Source organism: Amblyraja radiata, chromosome 8 (genome assembly GCF_010909765.2).
Source record: "Amblyraja radiata isolate CabotCenter1 chromosome 8, sAmbRad1.1.pri, whole genome shotgun sequence".
Taxonomy (NCBI): Eukaryota; Metazoa; Chordata; class Chondrichthyes; order Rajiformes; family Rajidae; genus Amblyraja; species Amblyraja radiata.
In genome coordinates, this window is record NC_045963.1 from 68,907,140 (window position 1) to 68,924,800 (window position 17,661).

General features: G+C 45.6%; 1 protein-coding gene across 1 annotated transcript in view; it reads left to right on the forward strand.

Annotated features, from left to right (window-relative positions):
* Positions 1 to 17,661, forward strand: part of slc24a3 (solute carrier family 24 member 3) — a 218,625-nt gene that overhangs the window by 138,644 nt on the left and 62,320 nt on the right. The window contains exon 4 of the mRNA XM_033026185.1: positions 4,326 to 4,400. Coding sequence (XP_032882076.1) covers positions 4,326 to 4,400 — 75 coding nt within the window. The remainder of the gene's footprint in view (positions 1 to 4,325; positions 4,401 to 17,661) is intronic.

The following is a 17,661-nucleotide window of genomic DNA, read 5'->3' on the forward strand; positions in this document are numbered from 1 at the left end:
TGTGTGTGTATATGTGTGTGTATATATATCTTCAGAGTCTGAAGAAGGCTCTCAACACCGAAACGTCACCCATTCCTTCTCTCCAGAGATGCTGCCTGCCCCGCTGAGTTACTCCAGCATTTTGTGTCTATCTTCGGTGTAAACCAGCATCTGCAGTTCCTTCCTACACATGTCACCTCTCCAGAGGTGATGCCTGAGTTACTCCAGCACCTTGTGTGTTTTTTTTGATAAACCAACACCTGCAGTTCCTTGTATCCACAACGATGCTAGTTTACTTGACAAACCAACAAAGCACCTCCCCCAACCACACGGGCAAACTGTACTCATGACCAAAAACACAACGGCAAGCCAGCCAAAGCAGCGGCTTCCCTCCAGCCCCTGACTGGAGATTGATTAACCAATGCAAATTGTAAGTGCAGATCTTGTATGATCCACATCCACAGTACCTAAAAGTGCATAGGAAGGAACGGCAGATGCTGGTTTAAACCGAAGATAGATACAAAGAGCTGGAGTAACTCAGCGGGACAGGCAGCATCGCTGGAGAGAAGGAATGGGTGACATTTTTGGTCGAGACCCTTCTTCAGACGCCGTAGTAAAAAGTGTGCTCTTAACTTGGCCCTGATGGCCCGTTGTCATGGCGGTGGCACTGGGTCGGAGTTGCAGGGGTCAGTGTGGCCTAGCGATGTTGTCAGTGTCCTCCATCGATGCTCTTAAATTAAATTAGATTAAACAAAGCCAAACATAATAATCTTGCTCTAAATGTTTTGCCCTTTATCCGTGTACTGCGGACGGCTTGATTGTAGTCACGTACAGTCTTATCTTTGACTGGATCGTACGCAAACAAAAGCTTTTCACGGTACACGTGACAATAATAAACTGAACTAAACTAAAATCAATCCGGATCACTCACTGAAAGCCTGATTGATGGGGAACCACGCAATCAATGTTGACCCCGGTTGCAATGTCGAAACAAGCAGCTGAAAGTAGCCCTGTAAGACTGGGTTTCTGTAAGAGTTCATTATGTTGAAACATAGAAACATAGAAAATAGCTGCAGGAGTAGGCCATTCGGCCCTTCGAGCCTGCACCGCCATTCAATATGATCATGGCTGATCATCCAACTCAGTATCCTGTACCTGCCTTCTCTCCATACCCCCTGACCCCTTTAGCCACAAGGGCCACATCTAACTCCCTCTTAAATATAGCCAAATGAACTGGCCTCAACTACCTTCTGTGGCAGAGAATTCCACAGATTCACCACTCGCTGTGTAAAAAATGATTTTCTCATCTCGGTCCTAAAAGACTTCCCCAACATCGGAAATAATCTTCCTGCATCTAGCCTGTCCAACCCCTTAAGAATTTTGTAAGTTTCTATAAGATCCCTCCTCAATCTTCTAAATTCTAGTGTGTACAAGCCGAGTCTATCCAGTCTTTCATCATATGAAAGTCCTGCCATCCCAGGAATCAGTCTGGTGAACCTTCTCTGTACTCCCTCCATGGCAAGAATGTCTTTCCTCAGATTTGGAGACCAAAACTGTACGCAATACTCCAGGTGTGGTCTCACCAAGACCCTGTACAACTGCAGTAGAACATCCCTGCTCTTATACTCAAATGAGGTGGAGAAAGACTCCAGGTTCCCACTATGTTCATTAATTAACTGCATTTCCAGCTTGACAACATCTTATAGGAAAGACGTCAAGCTGGAAAGGGTACAGAGAATATTTTACGAGGATGTTGCCAGGACTAGAAGGTCTGAGCTATGGGGAGAGGTTGAGTAGGCTGGGACACTATTCCCTGGAGCGCAGGAAGATGACGGGTGATCTTACAGTAGGCCCCCTTCGGTCATGACTGACCATGGGTGATGCAACCTGGTCAGATGCAAGCCTGGGCGATGTCATATGGAGGACAGGCTGTTGCCCATGCAGCACGTCCTCCCTCTCCACGTCGCTGATCGATCCAAAGGAACAGCAGGGCCGTTACAGTTTGGCACCAGCGCCGTCGCAGGAGCTGCCAGAGCGAGGTTGTAGACAACGACGAGCTGCCTTGGGGGCTCCGACTCCGGATTTTCTTGAGGCTTACTCCAGGAGCCTTTTCCATGACTGGATATGGCCACAAGGCAGTGGAGGTTTTAAATCACATAAGCCCCCACATAAAAAAAAACAGAGAACATTAACACATACTTTTTAAAACACACTAAAAATAACAAAAAATACGGAAAGACAGACTGACCGTTGGCGAGGCTGCCATCGCTGACGGCGCCACCTGGTGGAATGTGGGCAATATTCATGCTGAGTTTTATTGTGCTCCGTGCCATTTGTAAGATATCACCGAACAGTAAGGAAAAAGTTCTATAGGTTTTAATGCCGTCACTCGTCCAGAGCAGATGTAAAGTCAATCTATGATCACGCATCTACAGACCAACATTTTGGGCGGCACGGTGGCGCAGCGGTAGAGTTGCTTCCTCACAGCGCCAGAGATCTGGAGTTGATCCCGACTACAGGTGCTGTCTGAACAGAGTTTGTATGTTCTCCCCGTGACCTCCGGTTTCCTCCCACACTCCAAAGACGTGCAGGTTTGCGGGTTAATTGGCTTTGATAAAAATTGTAAATTGTCCCTAGTGTACAGCTGGTAACAGCTGGGAAAAAAAAACTGTCCCTGAACCTGGATTAGTTCCTGACCTGAAATTGCACACCTATACTCACAAATTGATTTAAATTAAATGTCCTTAATTTTTTGAATTTATTAATTTACGAATTCATTGTCGGATGAAGTCAAGAAAAGTTCCAGCTCTTTTTGATTCTGTAACATCGATGGTATTTTCCTCTGGTGTTAGCAGGCAAGAAATGAGTACGATTGGACCTTTGCCATTTGAGACGCGGCTGACATACTGTATGTCTTGGAATTAGAGAGTTTTGTAGTAATGGCAGGCAGCAAGTCACCCTGGAAACCTGTTAAGTCTGGAGGGTTAATTAACAGCTTCGAAACGTAGATGGATATATTTCCATATTTCCACCAGCCCAGGTCACTCAGGCTAGAGTGAGTTTAATGAATATCCATTAAATATTAGTTTTGTTTAGTTTAGAGATACAGCGCGGAAACAGGCCCTTCGGCCTACCGATTCCGCTCCGACCAGCGATCCCCGTACACTGATTCGAACCTACACATTCAATTTACAATTTTTACCAAAGCCAATTAACCTACAAACCTGTATGTCTTTGGATGGTGGGAGGAAACCAGAGCATGGGAGGAAAAACCCACGCGGTCACGGGGAGAACGTACAACCTCTGTACAGACAGCACCCGTAGTCAGGATCAAACCCGGGTCTCTGGCGCTGTAAGGCAGCTACTCTACCGCTGCACAAGCGTGCTGCCCCTGATTTTGTTTTTTTATTCTGAAGAAGGGTCTCGACCCGAAACGTCACCTATTCCTTCGATCCACAGATGCTGCCTGACCCGCTGAGTTTCTCCAGCATTTTTATCTACCTTTGATTTTTCCAGCATCTGCAGTTCCTTCTTAAACGTGTTATTTTATTCTGTCAGTTCTTTGCAATATTTGTAAGTTTGTTGACATCAGCGAGGTACCGCTGTCATCGTGACAAACACTAATACTCCTCGAGCTATCTTGCCTTACTCTGCACACACTCTGCAACTGTGAATTATTCTCAACTATCACATACAATTCAATACGAACATTTTGTAAGATTTCACTGCAGGCAGTAGAACAGATAAGAATAATTTTGCTCAGAAGTGTCATGGATGCTCCACTTTGCAATAATTACTTTGTGTTGCATCGTGGCCTGGTTCGGCAACTTGAACGTCCAGGAGCGGAAAAAACTGCAAAAAGTTGTGACCACTGCCCAGTCCATCACCGGCTTTGACCTCCCCACCATCGATGGGATTTATCGCAGTCACTGCCTCAAAAAGGCAGCCAACATCATCAAAGACCCACACCATCCTGGCCACACACTCATTTCACCGTTGCCATCGGGAAGAAGGTACAGGAGCCTGAAAACTGTAACGTCCAGGTTCAGGAACAGCTTTTTCCCCACAGCTGTTAAACACAACATCAAATAAGCTCTGAACTGCAACAGTCTATTATTGCACTATATTTGTTATTTAATGAGTATGTGTGCATGTGTATATGCACACACTGAACTTCTTTTCTTCTCCCGTTATGGACCATGTTTACATATTCTGTTGTGCTACAGCAAGTAAGAATTTCATTGTCCTATCTGGGACATAAAACAGTCTTGACTTGAAATAATAGGAATTGTTCAATCACAAATGACACTTATCCTAATAATTCTCTTTCTTTCTATCTCCCACAGACCATATACATGTTCTACGCTCTGGCAATCGTCTGTGATGACTACTTTGTTCCTTCGTTAGACAAAATCTGTGAGGTATGCACTAACCATGAGTGGTACTTGCTCTCGAGCTTGGACCATGCTTTTTGCTGTTGTAGTCAGGCTGGATGCATTAAGTATTTCAATTGCCAATTTATAATTGCTAATATTTCCTATGCTCTCGCTGCTTAATGTTTTTTTTCATAATGTGTCGCTAAAACGTTATCCTGTTGAGTGAGCAAAGAGAATGTCAGAATTCCGCAGCGGTGGCTAATGTGGGAAAGCCATTCTAGATACCCCGAAGCTGTATGTATCGCAATAAGAATAATGAAGGAGACTATTAGAACGGCACAGTGGTAGAGTTGCTGCCTTGCAGCACCAGAGACCCGGGTCCGATCCTAATGATGGGTACGGAATTTGTGCGTTCTCCCCGTGACCCGCGTGGGTTTTCCTCGGCTGCTCCACTTTCCTCCCACAATCCAAAGACAAACAGTGCCCTCCATAAAGTTTGGGACAAAGACCCATCATTAATTTATTTGCCTCTGTACTCCACAATTTGAGATTTGTAATAGAAAAAAATCACATGTGGTTTTAATAAAGACCATTTTTTAACATTTTGGTTTCACCATGTAGAAATTACAGCTGTGTTTATACATAGTCCCCCCATTTCAGAGCACCATATTGTTTGGGACACAGCAATGTCTTGTGAGTGAAAGTAGTCATGTTTAGTATTTTGTTGCTTATCCGTCGCATGCAATGACTGCTTGAAGTCTGCGATTCATGGACATCACCAGTTGCTGGGTGTCTTCTCTGGTGATGCTCTGCCAGGCCCGTATTGCAGCCATCTTTAGCTTATGCTTGTTTTGGGGGATAGCCCCTTTCAGTTTTCTCTTCAGCATATAAAAGGCATGCTCAATTGGGTTCAGATCGGGGGATTGACTTGGCCACTCAAGAATTGACCATTTTTTAGATTTAAAAAACTCCTTTGTTGCTTTCACAGTATGTTTGGGATCATTGTCTTGCTGTAGAATGAACCGCCGGCCAATGAGTTTTGAGGCATTTGTTTGAACTTATAACCATATAACCATATAACAATTACAGCACGGAAACAGGCCATCTCGACCCTTCTAGTCCGTGCCGAACACATAATCTCCCCTAGTCCCATATACCTGCGCTCAGACCATAACCCTCCATTCCTTTCCCATCCATATAACTATCCAATTTATTTTTAAATGATAAAAACGAACCTGCCTCCACCACCTTCACTGGAAGCTCATTCCACACAGCTACCACTCTCTGAGTAAAGAAGTTCCCCCTCATGTTACCCCTAAACTTCAGTCCCTTAATTCTCAAGTCATGTCCCCTTGTTTGAATCTTCCCTACTCTCAGTGGGAAAAGCTTTTCCACGTCAACTCTGTCTATCCCTCTCATCATTTAAAAAACCTCTATCAAGTCCCCCCTTAACCTTCTGCGCTCCAAAGAATAAAGCCCTAACTTGTTCAACCTTTCTCTGTAACTTAGTTGCTGAAACCCAGGTAACATTCTAGTAAATCTCCTCTGTACTCTCTCTATTTTGTTGACATCCTTCCTATAATTAGGCGACCAAAATTGTACACCATACTCCAGAATTGGCCTCACCAATGCCTTGTACAATTTTAACATTACATCCCAACTTCTATACTCAATGCTCTGATTTATAAAGGCCAGCACACCAAAAGCTTTCTTTACCACCCTATCTACATGAGATTCCACTTTCAGGGAACTGTGCACAGTTATTCCCAGATCCCTCTGTTCACCTACATTCTTCAATTCCCTACCATTTACCATGTACGTCCTATTTTGATTTGTCCTGCCAAGATGTAGCACCTCACACTTATCAGCATTAAACTCCATCTGCCATCTTTCAGCCCACTCTTCCAACTGGCATAAATCTCTCTGTAGACTTTGAAACTCTACTTCATTACCCGCAACCCCACCTATCTTAGTATCATCTGCATACTTACTAATCCAATTTACCACACCATCGTCCAGATCATTGATGTACATGACAAACAACAGTGGACCCAACACAGATCCCTGTGGCACCCCACTCGTCACTGGCCTCCAACCTGACAAACAACCATCCACCATTACTCTCTGGCATCTCCCATTCAGCCACTGTTGAATCCATCTTGCTACTCCACCATTAATACCCAACCATACCCAACCATGAGCAGATAGGAAGTGTCCTTACACTTCAGAATTCATTATGCTACTATCATCAGCAGTTGTATCATCAATGATGATAAGTGAGCCAGTACCTTCAGCAGCCATACATGCCCAGGCCATAACACCCCCACCACCGTGTTTCACAGATGAGGTGGTATGCTTTGGATCTTGGGAAGTTCCTTCTCTCCTCCATAATTTGCTCTTGACATCACTCTAATAGTTAATCTCCGTCTCATCTGTCCACAAGACCTTTTTCCAGAACTATGGTTGCTCTTTTAAGTACTTCTTGGCAAACTGTAACCCGGCCATCCTATTTTTGCGACTAACCAGTGGTTTGCGTCTTGCAGTATAGCCTCGGTATTTCTGTTCACAAAGTCTTCTGCGGACAGTGGTCATTGACAAATCCACACCTGACTCCTGAAGAAAGTTTCTTATCTGTCGGACAGGTGTTTTGGGGATTTTTCTGTATTATAGAGAGAATTCCTCTGTCATCAGCTGTGGAGGTCTTCCTTGGCCTGCCAGTCCGTTTGTGATTAGTAAGCTCACCAGTGCTCTCTTTCTTCTTAATGATGTTCCTAACAGTTGATTTTGGTAAGCCTAAGGTTTGTTTAGTCTCAAACATTATGGTGCCCTGAAATGGGGGGACTATGTATAAACACAGCTGTAATTTCTACATGGTGAAACCAAAATGTATAAAAATGGCCTTTATTAAAATCTGACAATGTGCACTTTAACCACATGTGATTTTTTTTTCTATTACAAATCTCAAATTGTGGAGTACAGAGGCAAATAAATAAATGATGGGTCTTTGTCCCAAACATTATGGAGGGCACTGTACAGGTTTGTAGGTTAATTGACTTCGGTAAAGATTGTAAATTGTCCCTAGTGTGTAAGATAGTTCGAGTGTGCGGGGATCGCTGGTCGGCACGGACTCGGTGGGCTGAAGGGCCTGTTTCCGCGCTGGTATCTCTAAACTAAAGCAAGGCGCTTTATAAGCCCCTCCGGACCAATTGTTTTGCTGTGCTTGAAAGCAATACGGCAAGCAACGTTAGAAAGTGGTCAGGGACACTAAATACCAGAGCAACAATATACACGTCCTCAGCACTGACCTGCCCAGAGAGCAAGGCCGCATTCCAGTCTCCAGCCTGAATAGCATTTGATTTTTGAATGGGCTAGAGTTTAATTAACATATTAGACCTTTTGGTCTTAAAACAACAGAGCTATAGAGTCATAGAGTGATACAGTGTGCAAACAGGCCCTTCGGCCCAACATGCCCATACTGGCCAACAATGTCCCAGCTACCCTAGTCACACTTGCCTGCCCTTGGTCCATAACCCTCCAAACCTGTCCTATCCATGTACCCGTCCAACTGTTTCTTAAACGATGGGATAGTCCCAGCCTCAACTACCTCCTCTGGCAGCTTGTTCCATACTTTAACAGGAGATTAATATATATTTATTTTAAAATTATATAATTTAGATAGGTTTTGAGATGCAGCACAGAAACAGGCCCTTCGGCCAACCAAGTCCGCACCGACCAGCGATCCCCGCACACCATCCTACCCACTAGGGACAATTCACAATCTTTACCGATGCCAATGAACCAACAAACCTGTACGTCTTTGGAGTGTGGGAGGAAAGTGGAGCACCAGGGGAAAACCCACGCGGTCACGGGGAGAAGGTACAAACTCCGTACAGACAGTACCCGTAGTCAGGATCGAACCCGGGTCTCTGAGGCAGCAACTCTACCGCTGCGCCACCGTGCCGCCCAAAACGCCACGTCACATATAACCACTGCATTACTGGTAGGCTTGCCTTGATTGTTGATTGCAATGAAGTTTTGCAAAATAACATCTGAGGAGCGAGCCTCGATAAATGATTTAGTGCCTCTGTTAAGTCAGCAACAGGAAGATTGTTACATGCACGCAAAATTAAACCCAGCGGATCTTGGTAACTCACCCACAGGTAGGAGCGGACTTTAACCCAAGTTCCACCGGTCCTTCACATTTCCTTCAATCCTTGGACATCGTCTGAACTCAAGAGTGTAGCTCTTAATAGCAGCAAAGGGCAGAGAGCCCCCTCATCTTCCACAACGTCATGGGAAGCAACCTTCCACATGTGTTTGCTATTTTTTTTTTTTTTCCACTATGCTTCACTGTTTGGTGGAATTCCTCTTCATCCGGGAGAATAACCACACTTCACAGCTGGGCAGCATTTGGTTAATAGCAAGCACATGTAGCAGATGGTATTTAATAAATATTTCACGGAGAGCTGCACTTGAATATTCAGCGATGTGAGGAAATGCAAACACACACTTGAAAGGTTCAAAACGAAGCACTAGTCAAACAGCACAGTGTCAGCATCTACTCTGCTGTTGCAGCTTGGTCGGCTTTTTGTTTTTAGAGATACAGCGTGGAAACATGCCCTTCGGCCCACCGAGTCCGCACCGACCAATGATCGCCCGTGCACCAGCACTATCCTGCATCCTTGGGCCTACTTACAGAAACCAATTAACATAGAAACATAGAAAATAGGTGCAGGAGTAGGCCATTCGGCCCTTCGAGCCTGCACCGCCATTCAATATGATCATGGCTGATCATCCAACTTAGTATCCCGTACCTGCCTTCTCTCCATACCCCCTGATCCCTTTAGCCACAAGGGCCACATCTAACTCACTCTTAAATATAGCCAATGAACTGGCCTCAACTACCTTCTGTGGCAGAGAATTCCACAGATTCACCACTCTCTGTGTGAAAAATGTTTTCCTCATCTCGGTCCTAAAAGATTTCCTTAAACTGTGACCCCTTGTTCTGGACTTCCCCAACATCGGGAACAATCTTCCTGCATCTAGCCTGTCCAACCCCTTAAGAATGTTGTAAGTTTCTATAAGATCCCCCCTCAATCTTCTAAATTCTAGCGAGTACAAACCGAGTCTATCCAGTCTTTCTTCATATGAAAGTCCTGACATCCCAGGAATCAGTCTGGTGAACCTTCTCCGTACTCCCTCTATGGCAAGAATGTCTTTCCTCAGATTAGGAGACCAAAACTGTACGCAATACTCCAGGTGTGGTCTCTTCCATCTTCCATCAATTAACCTGCAAACCTGCACGTCTTTGGAATGTGGGAGGAGACCGGAGCACCCGGAGAGGGTGCAAACTCGGCACAGATGCAGCCCGTAGTCAGGATCGAACCGGGGGGGGGGGTGGGGTGATCTCTGCCGCTGTAAGGCAGCAACTCTACCGCTGCGCCACCGTGCCGCTGGTCACCTTGGTCGTTCTCAGCTAGGTTGCAGGCCCGAATTACCCCCATGCACGTCAAACGTTAGTGTGCAAGCTCAGAGGGAAGGGATCCTCACCTCACCTCAGCTCCCACTCATGAGGTGAACACCTCACTTGGCTGGCGATGGAAGAGGCCCTCCTTCTCAGTTCCTTCCTGTACCACCGGAATCACACTGCCAATGTACGCTGCCCAAAAGGGACAGCGCGGACTGAGAGGAGACGGTTTCCCACCTCCTCTGACAGTGGAGAGTCGTAAGATCATGAGATCATAAGTAATAGGAGCGGAATTAAGCCATTCGGCCCATCGTCTACTCCATTCAATCATGGCCGATCTATCTCTCCCTCCTAACCCCATTCTCCTGCCTTCTCCCCATAATCTCTGACATCTGTCTAACACCTGAGGGTCTGGAGAATGATGCAATGGTCCTTCGTGGTTCATCCCAACCAACTCCATAACAGAGGGCTATGGATTACGGGTGTTAGTTAGTTAGTTTGTTCATTTATTTTATTGTCACGTGTACGGAGGCACAGTGAAATCCTTTTTGTTGCCTGCTATCCAGTCAGCGGAAAGACTATACATGATTACCATCAAGCCGTGCACAGTGTACAGATACAGGATAAGGAGAATAACGTCTAGTACCGGATAAAGTCCAGTAAAGTCCGATTAAAGCTAGTTCTTTGGCCTCCAATGAGGCAGCTAATACTTTAGTTGCCTGATAACCAATTAACCTACCAACCTGTTTAAAATGTGGGGGGGAAGTGGAACATCTGGAGAAAAACCATACAGTTTGTACGTTCTCCCAGTGACTGAATAGAATTGAATTGAATTAAAGTATTCAATTCAATTCAATTCAATTCAATTCAGTCACAGTGAGAACGTACAAACTCCATACAGACAGCACCTGTAGTCAGGAAAGAACCAGGGTCTCTTGCACTGTAAGGCAGCAACTCTACCACTGTGCCACCGTGCCACCCTGAATCCCCCTCATTCCTTGTTTCATCTTCGAGTCCAAAACTTTACCAGTCTTGGTCTTGGCTATATTCCAACTCCTGCGTACAAGATTAATTCCTGCAATGAGGGGATTGACATATGAGGAAAGGTTAAGTAGGCTGGAACTCTACTCTTTGGAGTTTAGAAGAATGAGAGGCGATCTCATTGAAACATATAAGATCGTGAGGGGCCTTGATCGGGTGGATGCACCGAGGATGTTCCCAATGATCGGGGAAACTAGAACTAGGGGACATAGTTGCAGAATAAGGGGGGGCTCTTTTAAAACTGAGATGAGGAAGAACTTCTTCACCCAGAGGGTGGTTAATTTATGGAATTCACTGCCCCAGGGAGCAGTGGAAGCAGAAACTTTAAATATATTTAAGACTAAAATAGATGGTTTTTTAGCTGCCAAGGGGATAAGGGGCTACGGGGAGAGGGCAGGGATATGGACCTAGGTATGGTTAGTATAGTAAGACCTGAGTGATCTCCTGGACAAGTGTCGATCGCCTGGATTGGGGTCGGAGAGGAATTTCCCGGATTTTTTTCCCGAATTGGACCTGGGTTTTTATCCGTTTTTTTGCCTCCCCCAGGAGATCACGAGGTTCTTGGGGTGGAGAGGGGTGATAGCGGTATAAAGGGGAGGGTAGTGTCTTGTGTTCTGTGTCTTGTGTCTACTGTTTGTGGGTAAGTGTGTCTGTTTAGTGTTCAGCCATGAGCGAATGGCGGTGCGGGCTCGACGGACCTGGTGGTCTACTCTCGCACCTACTTTCTATGTTTCTATGTTTCTATGTAAGGCAGCAATAGGTCAGAACATTTTTCGATTCATTTCCAGGTTTATGGATCTCAGAATTCCACAGTTTGAATCTTCAGTATGTTTATATTTTCAAAAGGCATTTGGTTGTAGTTTATCACTTGATTCCTCTGAGACGAAAATGATTTGTTAACTGCCACTGTTAGCGCTTGTTAACTGCCAGTAGTTAACATCATATTAACACTGTTATACAATGTGTCACCAATACATCGATATGCATTCCGCAGTAAATATAATTGCGTTTGACCTTCAAGTATTACTGTTCTACCTGTAAAGTTGTAGCATGAGGTATGGGAGGTTGGAGATTGGTTCAGCAGCAGTTAACGAGTTGTTTTCATGTTGTAAGCTTTAACCAGGGTTGCCACAGGTATCAGTGCGAAGCCTCGGCTATTTACACTGTGTGTCCGAGCATGCTGGTGATGCAAAGCAAGGTGGGACGATGTTCTGTGAGGAGCTTGCAAACAGTTTGGAAAGGAATGAATGGAAATTAGTTGCGTGGGCAGGAAGGTGGCAGATGAGGTAGAATGTCTGCAAATTGTTCACTCCGATGGGAAGAATTTAAAATCAGAGCAACTTTTAGATGGAAATCATTTAATATTGATGTTCAGAGAGGACCTGGCATTGAGTCAAACAGCACGAAAACAGGCCCTTCAGCCCAAACTGTCCGCTGACCAAGATGCCCCATCTACACTGGTCCCACCTGCCTGCGTTTGGTCCATATCCCTCTTAACCTTTCCTAGGAAGGACATTCTTGCTATTGAGGGAGTGCTGCAGCATAGGTTCACGAGGTTAATTCCCGGGATGGAGGGACTGTCATATGATGAAAGAATGGAACGACTGGGCTTGTATTCACTGGAATTTAGAAGGATGAGAGGAGAACTGGGATGGGAAGATTGCAACCTTCATGTGGTCCGCCCTGTTTCGACGAATGCAATCAACCTGGCGTGCACAATCAAATAAGATCAAATAGAACAAGTTGTCCTACAACTTTAGGCTGTGCACGCCATATGTAAGAAGAAGAAGAGGGAATCTTATAGAAACATATAAAATTCTTAAGGGATTGGAAATGCTAGATGCAGGAAACATGTTCCCAATGTTGGGGGAAGCCCATAACCAGGGGCCACAGTTTAAGAATAAGGGGTAGGCCATTTAGAAATGATATGTGGAAAAACAAAAATCACACCGAGTGTTGTGAATTTGTGGAATTCTCTGCCACAGAAGGCAGAGATTCACTGGATGCATTCAAAAGAGAGTTAAGAGCTCTTAGGGCTTGCAGAATCAAGGGATATGGGGAGAATGCAGGAAGGGGGTACTGATTGTGGATGATCAGCAATGATCACGTTGAATGTCGGTGCTGGCTCGAAGGGCCGAATGGCCTACTCCTGCACCTATTGGCTATGTATCTATGTTTCCACCCATGCACCTGTCCAAATGTATTTTAAATATTCCTTGCACACAAGTCAAGGAAGGGGAACAGGTACACTGGCAGTTACAGTAAGAACAATGGACTTCATTTACCTCATTGGAGATCCTCAGACTATCTTTGAATGGACTTTGAAGATAGACACAAAATGCTGGAGTGACTCAGCGGGTCAGGCAGCATCTCTGGAGAAAAGGAACAGCGGTGACATTTCAGGTTGAGACCCTTCATATCGGACTTTACTGGACTTTATCTTGCACTGAACGGTATTCACGTTACCCCTTCCTCACGTATCTGTACACTGTGGACGGCTTGATTGTAATCATGTATTGTCTTTCTGCTGACTGGATAGCACTCAGCAAAAGCTTTTCGCTGTACCTCGGTTCACGAGGCAATAAACCAAACTCAAACTCAAGTGGGATTTAAAAAAAAACAAAGAATAAGGATGTGTACAGGACTTTGGTGAGCCCATTCTTTATACAGTCTTTATACAGGACGCTTTATGCAGTGTTTAAGAAGGAACTGCAGATGCTGGAAAATCGAAGGTACACAAAAAGGCTGGAGAAACTCAGCGGGTGCAGCAGCATCTATGGAGCGAAGGAGATAGGCAACGTTTCGGGCCGAAACCCTTCTTCAGACTTTATGCAGTATTAGTTTCTTCACCTCAAGTAGGATTTAGTTGTTTGGGCCTCGGGTAATGGAGGACAAGTATGATGCTGGTTTAGTGGTGTTTAAATTCTTGGTTTAGTTTAGAGATTCAGTGTGGAAACAGGCCCTTCGGCCCACCAAGTCCACACCGACCAGTGATCCCCGCACACTAACACTATCCTACACACACTAAGGACAATTTACAATTTTTCCAAGCCAATTAACCTACAAACCAGTACGTCTTAGGAGTGTGGTAGGAAACCGGCCCTCCCAGGGAAAACCCACGCAGGTCACTGTGAGGACGTACAAGCTCCACACAGACAGCACCCATTGTCAGGATCGAACCCGGGTCTCTGGCGCTGCAAGGCAACAACTCTACTGCTGGGCCACCGTGCCAGCCATTCTCAGGTGCAACTGAGGTTTGAGGTGACAGGCCCATCAAAGAGCCCACTGTAACTGGGTGTATTTCATTTGCCAGGCCAGTGAATCTGATAGATCTTGCGAATGCTTTCAGAGTATAATTTGGAAAATCAATGTTGTTAGAATAATTAGATGACCAAGTAATCGGGTTGCTTAGAGCTGCCAGTCTCAGTGAATTGATGGGGGACAGAATGGAAGCCACCAGCTTTATAAAAACATTGCGGGTAGACAAAAATGCTGGAGAAACTCAGCGGGTGAGGCAGCATCTATGGAGCGAAGGAATAGGTGACGTTTCGGGTCGAGCCCCTTCTTCAGAATCAAAACAGTGTGAGCAGCTTTGGGCTCCATATCTGAGGAAGGAAAACGTGCTGGCGTTGGAGAGGGTCCAGAGGAGGTTTACGAGAATGATCCCAGGTTTATCATATGATGAGCGTTTGACATCACTGGGCCTGTACACGCTGGAGGTTAGAAGGATGAGGGAGAACCTCATTGAAACTTACCGATTAGTGAAAAGCCTGGATAAAGTGGACGTGGAGAGGATGTTTCCACTAGTGGGAGAGTCCAGGACCAACGGACATTGTCTCAGAATAAAATGACATAACCTTGGAAAGGAGATGGGGAGAAATTGCTTTAGTCAGAGGGTGGTGAATCTGTGGAATTCATTGCCACAGGCAGCTTGGAGGCCGTCATTGGGTATTTTAAAGGCTGAAATTGACAGATTCTTGATTTGTGTCGAGGGTTATCGGAAGAAGGCAGGAGAATGGGGTTGAGGGGGAAAGATAGGTCAGCCATTATTGAATGAAGGAGTAGACTTGATGGGCCGAATGCCGATCCTACAACTTATGAAGTTATGAACTTATGAAAACAAACATGATTTTCATTTGTTTATGGACACGCAATGTGAATTGATACAACTAAATGATGACTGCATGATAAAAGAGCTTTCTGATTTCTCTGTCGCCCTCTTGCATTTGCAAATGAATCTCAGCAGATATATTTTCTTCCCCGTACCACTGTCCCTTTAAGAGTTCAAAATGAACTGACACCATTTTGATGAAGTTTCTCATCAATGCAAGTCCACTGTGAAAAACAAACACTGCCAGAATTGGCACTTGGCATATAACACCCCACAAAAGACAGATGCCAGTTTTTAACACAGGACCTAGCCTTTTAGAAGTGTTATTGAGGAAGAAGGGTGAACAAGGAAGGCTGACTCACAGGTCAGAAACGATGAATAGTGAGCATCTGTTCAGGATGAGTAAACTCTGTGTTGTAATTCAACTCTGCTGAGCATTAAGGTGGATAGGTCCAGGGGGCCTGGTGGGATCTCTCCCAAATTAGTGAAACATAGAAACATAGGAAATAGGTGCAGGAGTAGGCCATTCGGCCCTTCGAGCCTTCACCGCGATTCAATATGATCATGGCTGATCATCCATCCTGTACCTGCCTTCTCTCCATACCCCCTGATCCCTTTAGCCACAAGGGCTACATCTACCTCCCTCTTAAATATAGCCAATGAACTGGCCTCAACTACCTTCTGTGGCAGAGAGTTCCAGAGATTCACCACTCTCTGTGTGAAAAATGTTTTTCTCATCTCGGTCCTAAAGGATTTCCCCTTTATCCTTAAACTGTGACCCCTTGTCCTGGACTTCCCCAACATCGGGAACAATCTTCCTGCATCTAGCCTGTCCAACCCCTTAAGAATTTTGTAAGTTTCTATAAGATCTTCTAAATTCTAGCGAGTACAAGCCGAGTCTATCCAGTCTTTCTTCATATGAAAGTCCTGACATCCCAGGAATCAGTCTGGTGAACCTTCTCTGTACTTCCTCTATGGCAAGAATGTCTTTTCTCAGATTTGGAGACCAAAACTGTACACAATACTCCAGGTGTGGTCTGACCAAGACCCTGTACAACTGCAGTAGAACCTCCCTGCTCCTATACTCAAATCCTTGTGATAGGCCTGGATAGAGTGGATGTGGAGAGGATATTTCCACTAATGGGAGAGTCTAGGCCCAGAGGCCATAGCCTCAGAATTAAAATTAAAGGATGATCCTTTAGGAAGGAGATGAGGAAGAATTTCTTTAGTCAGAGGGTGGTGACGCTGTGAAATCCATTGCCACAGAAGGCTGTGGAGGCCAAGTCAATGGATGTTTTTTAAGGCAAAGATAGATTCTTGACTAGTATGGGTGTCAGGAGTTATGTGGAAAAGGCAGGGCAATGGGGTTGAGATGGAAGGATAGATCAGCCATGATTGAATGGTAGAGTAAACTTGAAGGGCTGAATGGCTGTGGCCTTGTCAAATTTTTTTACATCTTCAACCAAAGGCAAGGTCCCGGAGGACCAGAGAGTAGCCAGTGTTGTTCCCTTTGTTTAGTTTAGTTTAGTTTAATGATACAGCGAGAAACAGGCCCTTCGGCCCACTGAGTCCACGCTGACCAGCAATCCCCGTACACTAGCACTTTTCTGGCGCAGCGGTAGAGTTGCTGCCTTACAGCGAATGCAGCGCTGGAGACCCAGGTTCGATCCCGATTACGGGTGCTACTGAGGTGCTGTTTGCACAGAGTTTGTACCTTCTCCTCGTGACCTGCGTGGGTTTTCTCCGAGATCTTCGGTTTCCCGCCACACTCCAAAGTCGTACAGGTTTGTAGGTTAATTGGCTTGGCAAATGTAAAAATGGTCCCTAGTGGGTGTAGGATAGTGTTAATGTGCGGGGATCGCTGGTCAGCGCGGACCCGGTGGGCCAACGGGCCTGTTTCCGCGCTGTATCTCTAAACTAAACTGGGGACAATTTACAATCTTTACCGAAGCCAATGAACTGATTATAGGAGACGTGCGGGCCAGGTTTGTTTACACGGAACGGGCGGGTATCTGGAACGTTGTGCCAGGGGTGGCAGAGGAAGCAGATCCAATAGTGAATTTTAGATGGTGTTTAGATGCACACATAGATATGCAGGGAATGGAGGGCTATGGGACCACGTGCAGGCAGAACAAATTAAGTTAATTTGGCATCATGGTGCCACAAACATCGTGGGCCGAATCTGGTCCTTTGCTGTAGGAAGGAACTGCAGATGCTGGTCTGCACCGAAGATAGATACAAAAAGCTGGAGTAACTCAGCGGGGACAGGCAGCATCTCTGGAGAGAAGGAATGGGTGACGTTTCGGGTCGAGACCCTTCTTCAGACTGTCTTCTTCTTTCGTGTCCATTTTCCATGTTTCAAATGTTGACATCCCTGTCATCATCCGTTCAGTGGAAGCCATCACTTGTTGCAGAAGATGATGGTGGTGGCAGAATTAGCTCGGGGTATTTCCAGTTTCCAGCCCCGCGACGTGGACGCTTCTGCTGTGGGGCCCTTCGGACGGTCTGAAGAAGGGTCTCGACCCAAAACGTCACCCATTCCTTCTCTCCCGAGATGCTGCCTGTCCCGCTGAGTTACTCCAGCGTTTTGTGTCTACTGTTCCTTTTGCTGCACGGTTGGTTCTACGGCCTAATTGCCGTGGTGACGACCTACTCTGACATGTTCTCTCTGTGTGCCTTCTCTTCCA